The sequence below is a fragment of the Microcaecilia unicolor genome, chromosome 2 (genome assembly GCF_901765095.1).
Source record: "Microcaecilia unicolor chromosome 2, aMicUni1.1, whole genome shotgun sequence".
Lineage (NCBI taxonomy): Eukaryota > Metazoa > Chordata > Amphibia > Gymnophiona > Siphonopidae > Microcaecilia > Microcaecilia unicolor.
The window spans coordinates 15,089,466-15,107,140 of record NC_044032.1 but is presented as its reverse complement, the minus strand read 5'-3'; the positions used below and the strand labels follow the sequence as shown (position 1 = coordinate 15,107,140).

General features: G+C 45.3%; 1 protein-coding gene across 3 annotated transcripts in view; it reads left to right on the top strand.

Annotated features, from left to right (window-relative positions):
• Window positions 1–17,675, top strand: part of NPR2 (natriuretic peptide receptor 2) — a 328,510-nt gene that overhangs the window by 275,512 nt on the left and 35,323 nt on the right. For all 3 annotated transcript variants that reach the window (XM_030192798.1, XM_030192797.1, XM_030192799.1), the window contains exons 13-15: window positions 7,720–7,879; window positions 8,592–8,747; window positions 12,363–12,531. In XM_030192798.1, coding sequence (XP_030048658.1) covers window positions 7,720–7,879; window positions 8,592–8,747; window positions 12,363–12,531 — 485 coding nt within the window. The remainder of the gene's footprint in view (window positions 1–7,719; window positions 7,880–8,591; window positions 8,748–12,362; window positions 12,532–17,675) is intronic.

The following is a 17,675-nucleotide window of genomic DNA, read 5'->3' as shown; positions in this document are numbered from 1 at the left end:
ATCAGAGCCCAGTCACTAGAGCTCAGAGGTTCGGTGGCGGTGCTTGCGCTGGCACTGGAATTCTAGGTTAAGGAGTCGATGATGGTGGTGAAGCTGTAGGGTTAGGAGGCAGTGCCAGGACTGGTGCTGGAGCTTCAAGAATAGGCTGCGATACCAGAGCTGAGGTTAATATGCAGTGCTCAGGCTGCTACTTGAGTTCTGGGATTAGGAGATGGTCATGGTCTTGGCACATAAGTATTGCCATACTGGGACAGACCGAAGGTCCATCGAGCCCAGCATCCTGTTTCCAACAGTGGCCAATCCAGGTCACAAGTACCTGGCAAGATCCCAAAACAGAACAATACATTTTATGCTGCTTATCCTAGAAATATTTTCCTAAGTCCATTTTAATAATGGTCGGTGGGAGGAAGTGATGTCACCGGGAGGAAGTGACATCACTGGGCAAAATGGTCGCTTGAAGCGAGAATACCTGCTTCCCCGCGCTAAGTTTTCTGGCGTTACCCCATATAGATATATAATTATACATAGATATGTAATATATACAAATATACATATAGATATATAATATATACAAAGAAAATGTTCTATTCAATGTGGAAGCTCAAATGATTAAAACCTTTCTTCCCAAGAGCAACTTTTCGATACCTAATACAATCAATGGTCCTAAGCCATGCAGATTATTGCAACGGAATCTACGCGGGCTGCAAAGAACAACTCATAAAAAAACCCCAGACTGCCCAAAATACAACAGCCAGGCTGATATTCAGCAAAACACGCTTCGAAAGTGCCAAACTCCTCTGAGAAAAGTTGCATTGGCTCCAGTCTGACATCCTGCTAAAATGTGCCCCTCACCTCGGGCTCTGGATGCCCCCTCCCGCCGAAGTCTGGCTACGCCCCTGGAGATGACACTCAGCAACACTAAGCTAACTGTATTTCAAATCAATTTAGATGTATCTGAGGCCCAAAGGAGTAACCTGAAAGATGCTGTTCATGACATGGGAATTAAATTAACGATGGCAATAGAAAGCACCACAGCAATCTTTGAATCAAAGGTGTATACCAGGAGGAACCAGAGAAGTGATGGCTCCGTGGCCAGTATTGAGAAGCTCATTCCTCAGATTCTTCAACTTATTCTCACAAGACCGTTTGAAGTAGAGCGTGAACAGAGTTCCAGCTTCTTCTCTAACAAATCATGTCCTAGACCTATTCGTGCCAGCAGGTGGTTTAAATTCTCCAGACAGCAAAGATGACATCACAGAACATCTGGAATGGGAAAGTAATCACATTCTGATAACTCTGGAATTTGGAAAAATCGCCAAAGATAAGTTCAGACATTCCCTAGTGCTCCGACTGTGATTGAAGGCATTGCAGGCCAAATGTGGATTATTTTCACCAGCAAAAAGATCAAACATTTATTTAACAGAACAGGAAACCCAGGTTATGGCAGTTAAATGAAGACATTGTTGACTTAGGAACTTTCTACTAGTTACGGATGGCAGCTAATCCATTTTCTGATCAGTTGGTCCCACTGGACTATGTTAAACTTTAGGAGGGGCTAGAGGAGTGGCCCAGTGGTTGGAGCAGCAAGCTGGAACCCAGAGAGCCTAGGCCAGGGGTTCCCAAACCTTTTCAGTTCATGGCACCCTTAGTGTCCGAGCAATTTTTCGCAGCACCCCACCCCCCTGGCCACATGGGTCTCTGCATCCCTCCCCCCCCCCCCCCGGCCACATGGGTCCCCCCCCCCCCCAGCCACATAGGTCTCTGCATCCCCCCCAGCCACATGGATCCCCACATCCCCCCCCCAGCCACATGGATCTCCACATCCCCCTGGCCAGATGGGTTCCCCCCCCCCGCTACATAGGTCTCCCTTTTGCTTAAAGCCCCCTCTTCCCAGAAAGTCCAGAACACCATTCCCTGCAGTCCCTCTCCTCCCATAAATCCAACACACCTCTGCCTTCCCCAAATCCAGCATCGCTCGCTACCTTCCTTCCTGCAGGTCCAGAATCTGCCTCTTCTTCTTCCCCCGCCACTGCTACAATGCTTGCAGCTTACATTTTTGGGCCATCCAGAATTCACACAGGCAGGCACTCTAGGGCCTCCCCAGTCTGCTGCATCTTGCCCTCTCTGATGCAACTTTACATAAGTACATAAGTATTGCCAAACTGGGAAAGACCAAAGGTCCATCGAGCCCAGCATCCTGTTTCCAACAGTGGCCAATCCAGATCACAAATACCCGGCAAGATCCCAAAAAAGTACAAAACATTTTATACTGCGTATCCCAAAAATAGTGGATTTTCCCCAAGTCCATTTAATAATGGTCTATGGACTTTTCCTTTAGGAAGCCGTCCTTTTTTAAACTCCGCTAAGCTAACCGCCTTTAGCACATTCTCTGGCAATGAATTCCAGAGTTTAATTACACATTGAATGAAGAAATATTTTCTCCAATTCATTTTAAATTTGCTACATTGTAGCTTCATCGCATGCACCCTAGTCCTAGTATTTTTGGAAAGCGTAAACTTCCTGTTGTGAGGGCCGGATGCAGCAGACGGAAGTTCCCACAGTGCCTGTATGACTTGTGGACGGCCTGAAAATGTAAGCTGCAAGCACTGCAGTGGCAGCGGGGGAAGAAGAAGAGGCAGATTCTGGACCTGCAGGAGGGGAAAGTAGGGAGCGATGCTGGGTTGTGGGCGGCAGGAGGGAGGTCAAGATTTGCCTCACCAGGGTGCCACAGCACACAGTTTGGGAAACGCTAGGCCAAAACCCCATAGCAGCTCCTTGTGGCCTTGGGAAAGTCACTTAACCTTCCATTGCCACAGGATGGCCAGAGGGCGGTACTGGCAACCTCACGCCATTTAGGGCCTGCTGTTGAAGTCATCATACCTGTGGCTGTCCCACGAGCTATTCACAGCTCACTGCTTGTGGGTAGCAGGAACAAGAGAGAGAAACTTTAGGAAATTAATAGGTAAGTTGTAGTTATTGCAAAATGTGGCAGTGGAAATTATTTAAATTTAATGGAGCAACACCTTTGTTAAAATCTTTCCTGTTGTGGATAGAATTGAATAAACCTGACTTCAGTGCTGGGCAAAATACTACTACTACTACTTATCATTTCTAAAGCGCTACTAGACGTACGCAGCGCTGTACACTTGAACATGAAGAGACAGTCCCTGCTCGACAGAGCTTACAATCTAATTAGGACAGATAAACAGGACAAATCCCACAACTATCCACCTCAAGAGATTGGATAAAATAGTGGAAACTATTATAAAGAATAAAATTACAGAATACGTAGACAAACATGGTTTAATGGGACAGAGGGGTAGATGCACTAAAAAATCGTTCAAGCCCTTCCCTTACCGATTCCTTAGCGAATCAATAAGAAACGGGCATGCATCAAGGAAATCCCATGCAAATGAGCTGGTCGCTGCCAGCTCATTTGCATGAGATTTCCTTCCAAGCCAGTCGGCCAGCTGAGCATGCGCAGAGCAGCCAAGCGTTATGCTGGCTGCTCTGCGCATGCCAAGGACGTCCTTTATGGACGTCCTTCACTCAAAAAAAAAGGACGTCCCTGACAAGCAGGACGGGCTTTTCTTCAAACTCACAACTGTCCACCCTGCAAGCACAGACCCAAAGCCTCCGCCCAGGTTTCTCTCTTACCTTGCGCTGCCGAGGTGGTGCTGGCGCTCAGGATGGCCATGGCAGGTAAGGAAAACATCTGTAGGATGTAGCCCAGCCCTAGTCCACAGCTCGCAGTCTCCAGCCCCTTCCCCATGCTCCTCAGAAGGAAAACAGCAGCCGAAGAGCCCCGCGATGCCAACCAAAAAAACCCAAACAATTCCACCTGGTCTCAAGCCCTCCTTAGGTACAGCTCCCTCCTCCAGGTCTCTCAGCCAATCACAGCGTGTTTAGCTGTCACTGGTGTCAGCTAAATGTGCTGAAATTGGCTGAGAGGCCGTGGGGGGCCTCACAATCGTCCATTAGCCCTCTCAAGGAGCTTCAGCTGACGATGAGGAAGGGGGACAAATGTAAGTTCCTTTGTTCAACTTCGTTCAACTTTTAAAGCAATGATTAGTAGCCCTTCACTTGGAGAAAGCTGCAAACGTCCAAGTGCTCGTCAGGGACGTCCTTTTTTGTTTTGCGAGTGAAGGACGTCCATGTTAGGCACTTTAGAAGGATGTCCGTGACGAGCACTTGGACATTTTTGTTTCCAGATTGTCATCCTTCTCAGACATTTTTGGAGCTCGGGGGTTGTTCAGCTCTGCAAGAATTTTTTTTCCTTCCGATTCCCTCACAGCAGCCCCAACGAGCGGTGCAGACCTCCCGTTAGGTTTGCCATGGTAAGGGGATCGGCAAACGGTAGTGCATCTCATTGTAATATAAATTATACTCATCTGCATTCCGTTTTCGTTAGCTGCTACCATGACAGGACAATGTCCTTTTGTGCATGTCCTGGTTTACTACTTGCGCGTTAAACTGGCTAGATCCAGTTTAAAAACCACGTTTCTGGCTCGTTAACTTTAGTGCATCTAGCCCAGAGTCGGCATGGGTTCAGCTGAGGGAAGTCTTGCCTCACCAGTTTGCTTCATTTCTTTGAAGGTGTGAATAAACATGAAGACAAAGGTGAGTCCGTTGATGTAGTGTATTTAGAGTTTCAGAAAGCTTTTGATAAAGTTCCTCATGAGAGACTCCTGACAAAAATAAAGAGTCATGTGATAGGAGGCAAGGTTCTAGTGTGAATTAGGAATTGGTGATTGGACAGAAAACAGAGGGTAGGGTTAAATGGTCATTATTCTCAGTGGAGGAGGGTGAATAGTGGAGTGCCACAGGGATCTAAACTGGGACCAGTGCTATTTAACAGATTTATACATTATTTGGAAATCGGAACAGTGAGTGAGGTGTTTACATTTACTGATGACACAAAACTATTCTTAGTTGTCAAAACGCATACAGATTGTGAAAAATTTCAGGAAGACCTTAGGAAACTGGAAGCCTGGGCATCCAAATGGCAGATGAAATTTAATGTAGACAAATGGGACTAATCCGAATTATAGTTACCTGATGATATGGTCCGCCTTAGGAGTCTGCACCCAAGAAAAAGATCTAGGTGTCATTGTGGACAATACGCTGAATTCTTCTTTCCAGTGTGTGGTGGCGGCCAAAAAAGCAAACAGGATGCTAGGAATTATTAGAAAAGGGATGCAAAATAAGACTAAAAATATTATAATGCCTCTGTATCGCTCCATGGTGCAACCTCACCTTGAGTACTGTGTTCAATTCTGGTTGCTGTATCTCAAAAAAGATATATCAGAATTAGAAAAGGTTCAAAAAAGAGCAACCAAAATGATAGAGGGGATGGAATTACTCCCATATAAGGAAAGGCTGAAGAGGTTAGGGCTCTTCAGCTTGGAAAAGAGATGGGTGAGGGGGGATATGATTGAGGCCTATAAAATCCTGAGTGGGGTGGAGTCGGTGAAGATGAATCGATTTTGTACTCGTTCCAAAAGTATAAAGACTAGGGGATACTCGAAGAAGTTACATGGAAAAACTTTTAAAACAAATAGGAGGAAATATTTTTTCACTCAAAGAATGGTTAAGCTCTGGAGCTCTTTGTTGGAGAATGTGGTAACAGCGGTTAACGTATCTGGGTTTAAAAAAGGTTTGGACAAATTCCCGGAGGAAAAGTCCATAGTCTACTATTGAGACAGACATAGGAAGCAACTGCTTGCCCTGGGATTTGTAGTATGGAGTGTTGCCATGATTTGGGTTTCTGCCAGGTACTTGTGACCTGGCTTTGGCCACTGTTTGGATACTGGGCTAGATGGACCATTGGTCTGACCCAGTATGGCTGTTCTTATGTTGTCTTTCTTTCAAGATCTTAAATGACCTTAGTCCTCAATATTTACAAATTCTTGTAACTTTCCGAAGAAGCTCAAGGTCATCTTGATTTTCTTACTGTTTTCAGGTACAATTACTGTCTGCTAAGAAAAAACAAACTAGTCAGCGACTGTTGACAGAAGTAGCTCCAGGAATCTGGAATTTATTACTTATTGAATTACATTCAGAATCCAAGTACCTGAGATTTAGGAAACAAAGACTTGGCTTTTTACAAAGTTTTATATTAATTGTTAATTTTGTTGTAATTTTCATTGCGACATGCTGAACTATCCATTCATATGAATTTTGTATTTTATGTGAACCACCTGGAAATTTTGGTTAAGACCATCTACAGTATAAATAACTGATTATTATTATTATTATTAAACTTGTTCAGTGCGACACGAAAATATGGCCCAACGCATTTCTATGGGAAAAGGAGTTCCTGCTTCAGCAGCATAGAAACTTAGACACAGTAAAATATAGCAATCAGAGAACAGGACAAAGTAGTTTAAAATGAGGAATTATGTATTCTTCCAAACCTCCAAATTGCATCACCCCCCCCCCCCCCCAAAGGCTTACCCTCCTTCACAATTGCCCCACTCCCAAACTGCCCCCACAGCCAAAAACTATTTCACCACATCTGCCACGACGCCCTGCGAAATGCCCCATCTACACAAACTGTGCCCCCAAAACTGCCCTAACACTCTGCAAACTGCTTTATCCCCAAAAGCTGTCCCATGTGACTGCCCCACACCCCAAAATTACCCCCTGCAACTGCTGTATCCCCATAGCAAAAAATATCCCCTGCAAACTGCCCCACCCCCACAACTACCCACCACCCCATGCTATCCACCCCCCTCCAAAACAAAACTACAAATTATCCCACACCTGAAAACAATCCTAACCACAACTAACACCCCTCAAATTGTCCCATCCCCAGAAGTACCCCTACATGGTCTACCCCCTTCCCCTCACATATGGTACCCCACAAGGGCTGACCTACAGCTACCTCCCCCACAGACGCAACACATGCTCAGCCCACACATAACACACAATTAGTGTGTGTGTGTGTGATTTGGAAGGGCCTGAGCAGGCCTCAGATGACAGATTCATAAGTACATAAGTGTTGCCATACTGGGACAGACCAAAGGTCCATCAAGCCCTGTATCCTGTTTCCAACAGTAGCCAATCCAGGTCACAAGTACCCAGCAAGATCCCAAAACAGTACAATACATTTTATGTTGCTTATCCTAGAAATATGCAGTGGATTTTCCCCAAGTCCATCTTAATAATAGTTGGAGAACAAGGCCAGTGCCAGGCAGACTTCTACGGTCTGTGCCCTGAAAATGGCAAGGACAAATCAAGATAAACTGTACGTACGTAGTATCACATCATACATTATGCAATGAGTTTATCTTGTTTGGGCAGACTGGATGGACCGAGGAGGTCTTTATGTGCCGTCATCTACTATGCTACTATATTACCAAGTATGTGTGTGTGTTACACTAGGATTGAAAAGAGTCCACATACAGAAGCATCATATCCACGCACTGCAAAAGCTATCAAGCACTTAACCCGACATTGCAAAACAGGATACCGTCTGTACATATTAACTCTATAAGCAAGAAACCTAAGGTGAAGTTGTATAAGTCAGGGAGGCTATGAAGAGGTTTCTCTACAGGAAGTTGGGGTATTTGATCCTTTGCAGCTCCTCAGCAGGTCCCGGTCGTGTTGTGGTCTTTCTCTTTCTGAAATGCAGAGATGGTGGAGAAGCAAACGAACACTTCAGACGTTCACAGCACACGTCCTTGATATGGCTTTTGTCATGTGTTCTGGATGCAGGGAATGGCCTTTTTACACAACAGTATAATTGGGTCCCATGGAAGCCTCAAGTCTTCCAACTGTGTGGTGGACAGTCGCTTTGTGCTGAAGATCACAGACTATGGCCTGGCCAGCTTCCGCTCCAGCTGCGACACGGAGGACACATACGCTATGTATGCCAGTGAGTATCCGTAACCACACTGAGCTCATCCTCCTAAGTCAGAGGGCTGAGCCTGAAAAAGCATGATCTGAGTCTCAGTTTTATCAGTATCGAGGTATGTTGTCAGACATGTAGGAAGGGGTTCTTCAGGGCAGCAGTAATATATTTATTTATTTATTAGGATATATTTCTTGCCTTTTTAAAGGGATTCACTCAAGGCGGTGTATGGTAAGAATAAGTCAAACATAAGCAATAGATAATTACAGTATGCTACATTACAATGTCAACACAATACATGATAAAATATTTTAATAGACAGCATAAGGTGTAAGCAAAGATGGAACATACAGATAGAAAAGATAGAGTAAATGGAGTAAAATAATAAGGGGATTAATTTAAAGAAAGTTGCAAATGAGGTCAGAAAGGTGCTTGAATATTATCTTAGTGAGGGTAGGAGTGAGTAGACTTTCTGCACCAAACAACTTATGAGTTGGGAGGAGGGCTTAGCAGTGCTACACAGGGCAGGAAGGAAGGATCTGTAGGTGTGAGAGTAGAGTTGTGTTGAGATGAGGAGAAAGGAAAGGCAGGATTATTAGCTAAAAGCACCAGATAGTTTTTCTCTATAGGAATATTATGAACACTAGACTTTACGTTGAGGATACTGCCGAGGTCATGGGGAGGGAGAATGTTTTGAAGCACTATCTATGTAGCCTCTTCCTTTTTCTTATCTCAGAAAAGCTGTGGACAGCACCAGAGCTCTTACGCAGGGGGAGGATGCCTCCACAAGGCACCCAGAAAGGAGATGTGTACAGCTTCGGCATCATTCTGCAGGAGATTGCATTACGTAATGGCTGCTTCTTCATTGAGGGCATGGACCTTAGCCCCAAAGGTAATGACCTCCATCAGCTCCACAAGAGAAAGAGGTAAGGACCTCAACTCTAAAGGAAAGGATGTCTATCAGTTCCTGAGGAGTAGGGGTAGGTCCTCAACCTAAGGGTCTCTATCAGCTCAGAGGGAGAGAAAGGGAGAAACTTGAGTGTCAAGGGTAAGGATCTCCACCATCTGCTAGGAAGATAGAGAGAGAGCTGGACCTCAGTCCCAGTAGTAAGAATCCCCATCAGATCCCAAGAAGAGAAAAGGCAGGGCCTCAGCCCCCAAAGCAGGATGCTTTCCAACTTCCTGGAAGGATAAAACAGAATCTTAGCCCCAAAGGTATAAGAATCTCTACCATTTTCCAGGGTCCTCAGCCACAATGTTACCTCTCAAGGGGCAACATATTAGGATCTGGATGTTAGAGGCGAGGAGTTTGCCCATTCCTAAGGACTCTGTTTCTTTTGCTCCTTTTTTTTTTTTAATTTGAGGAAGTAGGTTTATTGAAAGTCCAAACGCAAGAAAATATAACAACTTCCCAACAAGAGATCAAGTAACAATGACAAACAACAGTAAATAAGCATCGAGGCCTACATAACTGTCAGGAAATTCCAACAGAAAAGTAGAGAAAGCAAATACTTCCGTTCTTTTTTGTAGTTTTAAAAGAAATAGTGTGTGCAACAACCAAACCCACCCCTCAACTGCCCCTATTCCCCATCCCTCCTGTGAATGGAACAAAAATTAAAAAACCCAGAAAGAACCCCCCCCCCCCCCTCACAAAGATTGAGCAGTCAAAAAGGGTACAGTCCAGCGCTTCAGTGCTACCAATCACGCCATGTCACAGAGATACCAGTGGACCAAAGAAGGAACTATACGCTGCCTTCAATATCTCGCCAAATTAAGACGTATGGCATGAAAAACTTGATGGGCCAGCAAAGATTGCTGATGAGGAAAGCCCGATGGTTTTTTACCAAACAGGAAAACTGCTGGATGCCATGGCACAAAACATCCAATACAACATTGCAGACAAGTCTGTACGACCCTCCAATAAGCTTTAGCCATAGGGCAAGTCCACCAAAGATGACCCATCAAACCAAGAGCAGCACAGTCCCTCCAGCAACTGAGCGAAGAACCTGGAAGCATATGATGCTATCACGCTGGTTTGAGATACCATCGGTAAAAGTCCTTGATCACGTTTTTCTTGATCGAAACAGCCACAGAAGACTTGGCCTTTTCCATAACAAGCCAGTCATCATCTGAAATAGAAATCCCCAACTTCCACTCCCAGTTGATTCTATGAAGAGTATAAGGTTTAACTTGTTTACACATAAAATTATACAGGCATGTAATAAGCCCCCTAGTGCTCTTGGAATCCTTACACAAATCCTCCAGATAAGAGTCCTCCCTCGAAATGTAAGGTCTAATCAGTGGAGAAGTCAGAAAATGTTTCAGTTGTACATATGCATAATGATCGAAGGCGGGAGCTGATAGGCATCAACATGTTCCTGATCAAAAAATTGCCCACAAGTATCTAAGCCCAATTGAGTCCATCATGCAAAACTCCCCTTCAACCCCCAGAGGAAACAAGGGATTAGAGATAATCGGAGGTAAAAGGCTTTGAGGAGTACAAATCAGAAAAAGTAGCAGAAATAATAGAGCCAATATCTACTGGCCAGTGCCTGTATTTCTTGGGGAGCCAAATAAGATGTTTCAGTAATCCAGGCCCAACAAGAATCTGCCCAAGATGGACCCACAACTTAGACGGGGATGCGTGAAACCACTCCGTCGCGGCATGAGCCTGTGCAGCATGGTAATACCAAAACAGGTTAGGGACCCTCAACCCACCCTGATGCTTCCCTTATAAAGAAAAGTCCTCGGAAGCCGGGATCACTTATTCTGCCAATGCAAAACAAATAAGGCGATCCTGCAATCCGGATAAAAAGGTAAGCGGGAGGTGCAGCAGTAACACCTGAAATAAGTACATCAGTCGAGGAAGAATATTAGTTTTAAAGGAAGCGATCCAACCAAACCAAGAAAGCTCCATAGGCGCCCAAAGCTCCAGATCCCTAGCTAAGTCCTTAAGGAGAACAGGATAATTAGCCTGAAACAGATCCTTAATGTCATGCGGCAACTGAACCCCCAAATAATGAATGTCCCGTGACGCCCACTTAAAAGGACTCCTATAAAGCCGTCAGTGTGGACAAAGGGAGGCCCACATCCAGACCCATAGGTTTAGTTACATTTAACTAATAGCCCAAGACTGCCAAGTAGGCCGCAATCTCCTGAAACAGATTATATGTACAGGAAGAGAGCCTTTTTCAAATGGAGGAGAGCTCTGGAATGAGGGGGCATACGACAAAGTTAAGAGGGAATAGGCTTAGGAGTAACCTAAGGAAGTATTATTTCACAAAAAGGGTGGTGGAGGCATGGAATGGCCTCCCGGTGGAGGTGGTGGAGTCGAGGACTGCTCCAGAATTTTAAAAGGCATGGGATAAGCATGTGGGATCGCTTAGGAACAGGAAGAATTAGGGGTTACAGAGGATGGGCAAACTGGATGGGTCATTTGGCCTTTATCTGCTGTCATGTTTCTATGTAACCTCAACATTTATACGCTGGAAGAGAGAAGGGAGAGAGGAGACATGATATAGACGTTTAAATATCTCAAGGGCATTTATGTACAGGAAGAGAGCCTTTTTCAAATGAAGGAGAGCTCTGGAATGAGGGGGCATATAACAAAGATAAGAGGGAATAGGCTTAGGAGTAACCTAAGGAAGTATTATTTCACAGAAAGGGTGATGGAGGTGGTGGAGTCCAGGACTGTTCCAGAATTTTAAAAGGCATGGGATAAGCATGTGGGATCACTTAGGAACAGAAAGAATTAGGGGTTATAGAGGATGGGCAGACTGGATGGGTCATATGGCCTTTATCTGCCGTCATCTTTCTATGTTTCTAATATGTGAGTGCTGCTTATCAGCCTCCCTCAGTTCATGGCTTGACTGTAATATCTGCCAGAGGTCTTTGCAGCCCTTGAAGCTTTCAGGCCAGTATGTATGTAGCACTTTGGGTTCACTGTAGCTCATCTGCAGTGTAGTGGAGGAGTGGCCTAGTGGTTAGGGTGGTGGACTTTGGTCCTGGGGAACTGAGGAACTGAGTTTGATTCCCACTTCAGGCACAGGCAGCTCCTTGTGACTCTGGGCAAGTCACTTAACCCTCCATTGCCCCATGTAAGCCGCATTGAGCCTGCCATGAGTGGGAAAGCGTGGGGTACAAATGTAATAAAAATAAAATCTCACAGCCTAGGCTTAGCAGCTTTAAGGCACATGAAATGTTGCTTCATCTCTCCTGCTGCTGGGATTTTATTTCCCAACTAAAGGCAACTGGGTCTCCCACCAGCGGGCAGAGGCTTTTTGCTTCCCATTCTCCCTATGTGAGGTTCATTTACCCCACGACACCATTATACTGTCTGTTGCTCTTTCTGTGTCCCTCTCTCTCTCTCCGTATCTCTTTGTAGTTCTTTCTTTATTTCCTGCCTCTCTCTCTCTGTTTTTTTTTTTTTTTCATTCACTGCATTTTTCCCTTTACATCACTTGTCTAAGGTATAATCGTATCTCTCTTCTCCTTCATCCCCTGGAAGAAATTGTGCAGAAGGTGCGTAACGGGCAGAGACCGTACTTCCGACCCACGACAGACACCAGCTTTCACAGTGAGGAGCTGGCAATCCTGATGGAGCGTTGCTGGGCCGAAGACCCCAACGAGAGACCTGAGTTCAGCCAGATCAAGATTTATATCCGGAAATTTAACAAGTGAGTTACCATCAGGGCAGAGACAAGGTAAAGGTTTAGGAGGGAAGTCTGTCCCGATGACGGTAAGGGTACAGAGAGAGAGGATAGTCCCAGTCAGAACAATGACCTGTGCCACTGAGGGCAAGAGGGGTAGGAGAGAGGATGTGAGGAGAGAAGCCAGTGCAGAAGTCTGAGAAAAGACACTAGTACAGGGGTTGTGAGGAGAGAGGCTACGGCAGGGTGTGAGCAGAGAGGCAGTGCGGGGAGAGAGGTCAATGCAGGGGTGGGATCCTTGTTTTGGGAGTTAGTGCTGCCATGGTAGATTTGCTCTAGGTTCTGAGTGACATTTTGTTTATAGATGTTTTTAAATTACTTTGCAATATGTCTATCATTGAGATTACCAAATATCTTTGTATGATGAGTTTTATGGGGAAATGTCATCGCTCTGCTCTGCATCCATTGTTGGTGGAAGGCCAGGAGGTTCTCTGGATGCGGAATGTGTTTGGCTTCAATACCACATGTGTGTTGGAGGACCCTGGCTCAATGGGGGCTGACGAAGACTGCAGTCTCTTGTACTGCCCTTAGGTCTCAATTGGCCACTGAAGCCTGCACTGCTACCCTCATTGAAGTTATGGGAAGTGAGGTAGAGGTCAAGCATGGATTGGGGTAGGGACAGAGCATGGGTGCATCATGTTGCTGTTTTTTCTCTTTCAAAAAGTTGGCAACTCTAGTGCCCACCCATCCAACCTGTTGGCCCACCCAAAAATTGCCTTCTGGCTACGCCACTGGCATAAAATCTGAAACATGAAAGGAGAGAGGCCAGAGCAGGGGATGTAATGAGAAAGGCCTCTGCAAGGGCGTGAGGAGAGAGGCAGTGTAGGGAATGCAGGTGTGTGGGGCCAGAGCAGGGGATGTGAGGAGAGAGGCAGTACTGGGAAAGAGGCCAGGTCTTCTCCCATGTCTCTCAACACTTACAATTCTGTGATCTCCAGTTTGCTTGCTTCGCTCTTTTAATCAGGGCCGCTGAGAGAGGGGCAAAATTCCCCAGGCCCAGCTTCTTCCTGCCTGCTTCTGGGTCTGTCCTCTCCTGCTCCTGCGTGCTGCCCAGGACCCGGATGATTGCATTAACGCGTTATTACTTTAATGCAATCATCTGGGTCCCGGCACAGACAGGAGCAGCACAGGAGAGGAGAGAGCGAGGGAGCATACAGAAAGGTGTGGGGGCAGCAGCCCGAGTGTGGGGGAGCGGGGGCGTGATGCGGCCACGGCGGCCCAGGTGGGGGAGGGGTGTGCAGCGGAACAGTCCTGCCCCGGGCCCAGCTGTGTCGGCGGCCCTGCTTTTAATGACTATCGCCTAGTACCCCCAGGACATGAGCTGGCCCACCTAGATTCCACTAGACAAGGGGCCTTCTTTTATGTAGCCCCATTTCTATGGAACTCCCTTCCGCTTCACATTCGAACGGAATCTTCTCTTAACAATTTCAAAATTGCTTTAAAAACTTGGCTTTTTCATCAAGCCTTCTCTACTCCATAGGTGCAGTAGGATCCCCTACTGTTGGGTACTGTTAGGCATCTGCTCCTTCCCTATTGTCTTGCTCCTCCCTTTATCTTTTCCCCTTCTCTATCCTATTTCCTCCTCCAGCTCTCTTGAGGGTGTCTGCCAGGAGATTGGAGTGACCTGGGATGTAGATAGCTTGGAGGTTGGCCCTTAGGGTCAGGACGTACTGCTACAAGTGAAGCGCCTCCCTGCAGGGCCAGAGGGATTCAGAGCTGCCTTGCTTGTTGATGTAGATCATGGTCACCTGGTTGCAAGTCTGGATGAGGAGGTGTTTCCCATGAAGCTAGGTCCAGAAGGTTCATACAGTGTAAAACACTGCCCGAAGTTCGAGATGATTGATGTGAAGTTGAGCCTCGCTGGAGGACCATAGGCCTTGAGTCTGTAGATGGCTGAGGTGGACTCCCCAACCTTTCATAGAGGTGTCAGTACCGAGAGTAAGGTGAAGCTGTGAAGTTCTGAATGGACAGCCTGCTTGAAGAGTTGATGAATGATGCCACCACAGCAGAGAGTGCTTGATTTGAGGTGGAAGGGGAATGAGGCAGGACAATGGTTGAGCGTGCTGATTCAAATGGAGTTTGAAGTTCCACTGCAGGGGTCGCATGTGGAGGTGGGCATGTGGAACTATAAAGACATTGGCCGCCAATGTGGCATGAGAGCAAGGGAGTGGAGGAGATGAAGAAGTCGCATAGATTTGCGATGGTCTGCTGCCACTCTAGTGGAAGCAAGACCCTTGCAGAGGACGTGTCCAGAAGAAGGTGAGGGATCAAGCTGGAAGAAGGGACAACTCCCCCAGCACTTCCAAAACAGAGCCTTGGGGGGACAGAGCAGTGACCAGACATAGGAGAGGCCTTGAAGACAGTATGACACCAGACAGGGGATTCCGCCCATTGAGCAGTGGCAGCAAGTTGTTGGTGATCCTTCCTGGAGGTGATTCCTGCTGCACATAAGTGTTGCCATACTGGGACACACCGAAGGTCCATCAAGCCCAGTATCCTATTTCCAACAGTGGCCAATCCAGGATACAATTACCTGGCAAGATCCCAAAACAGTACAATACATTTTATGCTGCTTATCCTAGATATAAGCAGTGAATTTTCCCCAAGCAAGAAGCCAGCAAAAGAATCAGTTGGACCGCTAGATGACCGAGGGGTAAAAGGGGCACTCAGGGAAGATAAAACCATAGCTGTGAGATTAAATTAATTCTTTGCTTCGATCTTCAGCAAGGAATATTTGGGAGAGATACTGGTTCCAAAAATGATATTCAAAGTTGATGAGTCAGAGAAACTGAATGAAATCTCTATAAACCTGAAGAGCAGCAAATCACCTGGACCGTATGGTGTACATCCCAGAGTACAGATAGAACTGAAAAATGAACTTGCAGATCTATTGTCAATAATATATAATTTATCTTTAACATCAAGCATGGTACCAGAAGATTGGAGGGTGGCCATTGTAACACCAATTTTTAAAAAGGATTCCAGAGGTGATCTGGGAAATTATAGCCTGATGTCGATGCTGGGCAAAATGGTAGAGAATATTATAAAGAACAAAATTACAGAGCATATACATAAGTATAGACTAATGAGACAAAGCCAACATGGATTTAGTGACAGTAAATCTTGCCTCACCAATCTCATTTCTTTGAAGGAGTGAATAACCATGTGGATAAAGGTGAGTCAGTCAGTATGGTGTATCTGGATTTTCAAAAGGCATTTCACAAAGTACCTCATGAAAGACTCCTGAGGAAATCAGAAAGTCATGGGATAGGAGGCAATGTTCTATTATAGATTAAAAACTGGCTAAAAGATAGAAAACAGAGAGTACGGTTAAGTGGTCAGTATTCTCAATGGAGAAGGATAGATAGTGGGGTTCCTCAGAGATCTGTGCTGAGACCACTGCTTTGGAACATATATATAAATGAACTAAAATGGGAATAACTAGTGAAATAATTAAATTTGCTGATGACACAAAGTTATTCAAAGTTATAAAATCACAAGAGGACCTTACAAGACTGGGCATCCAAATAGCAGATAACGTTTAATGTGAGCAAGTGCAAAGTGATGGATGAGGGAACGAGGAACCCAAACTTGCAAAGTTCCACATTAGGAATCACTACTCAGAAAAAGGATCTAGGTGTCACGTTGAAACCCTCTGCTCAGTGTGCGGCAATGGCTAAGAAAGCAAACAGAATGTTAGGAATTCGGAAAAGAATGGAAAACAAAAATGAGGATGTTATAATGCCTTTTTATCGCTCCATGGTGCGACTGCACCTCGAATATTGTGTTCAATTTTGGTCACCGCATCTCAAAAAAGATATAGCAGAATTAGAAAAGGTACAGAGAAGGGTGACAAAAATTATAATAGGGATAGGACGACTTCCCTATGAGGAAAGGGTAAAGCAGCTAGGGCTCTTCAGCTTAGAGAAGAGACGACTGAGGGGAGATATGATAGAGGTCTATAAAATACTGGGTGGAGTGGAATGGGTAGACGTGAATCGCTTGTTTACTCTTTTCAAAAATACTAGGAAAAGGGGGCACGCAATGAAGCTAAGTATAAATTTAGAGCAAACCATAGAAAATATTTCTTCACTCAATGTGTAATTAAACTCTGGAATTCATTACCAGAGAAAGTGGTAAAAACAGTTAGTTTAGCAAGGTTTAAAAAAGGTTTGGACGGCTTCCTAAAACAAAAGTCCATAAGTCTTTATTAAAATGGGAAATTCCACTGCTTATTTCTAGGATAAGCAGCATAAAATCTGTTTTACTCTTTTGGGATCTTGCCAGGTACTCGTGATCTGGATTGGCCAATGTTGGAAAGAGGATACTGGGCTTGATGGGCCTTCGGTCTGTCCCAGTATGGCAATGTTAAGAATAAGAATGACATCTGATATATGTGCATTTATTACTATGGACCCAATATTCACAGTAACATAGTAAATGACGGCAGATAAAGACCTGAACGGTCCATCCAGTCTGCCCAACAAGATAAACTCATTTTACATGATATGCAATACTTTATATATATATACCTGAGTTTGATTTGTCCTTGCCTTTCTCAGGGCACAGACCTGAGTCTGCCCAGCACTGTTCTTGTACTAAGTTCTGAAGCTAACGTTGAAGCCCCTTAAAATTTACACTTCAGCCCATCCCTATCTATTCAGTCACGATCAGGGCACAGACCATAGAAGTCTGCCCAGCTCTGTTCTTGTACTAAAAGTTCTGAAGATTCTGGAATCCTAAAGAGTTACAAGAACAGTCTGTGCCCTGAGAATGGCAAGGACAAATCAAACTCAGGTATATATATAAAGTATCGCATATCAAGTAAAATGAATTTATCTTGTTGGGCAGACTAGATGGACCGTACAGGTCTTTATCTGTCGTCATTTACTATGTTACTATCCTGCTTATTTTCAAAGGAGATGGCCGGCCATCTTCCGACACAAATTGGGAGATGGCCGGCCATCTCCTAAACCCAGCCAAATCGGTATAATCGAATGCTTTCCGTCGCAGGGCCGGCCAAAGTTAAAGGGGGCGTTTCGGAAGGGTACGGAAGGCGAGACAGGGGCGTGGTTACGAGAAGGCCGGCTCTGACGAGCACTTGGCGGTCC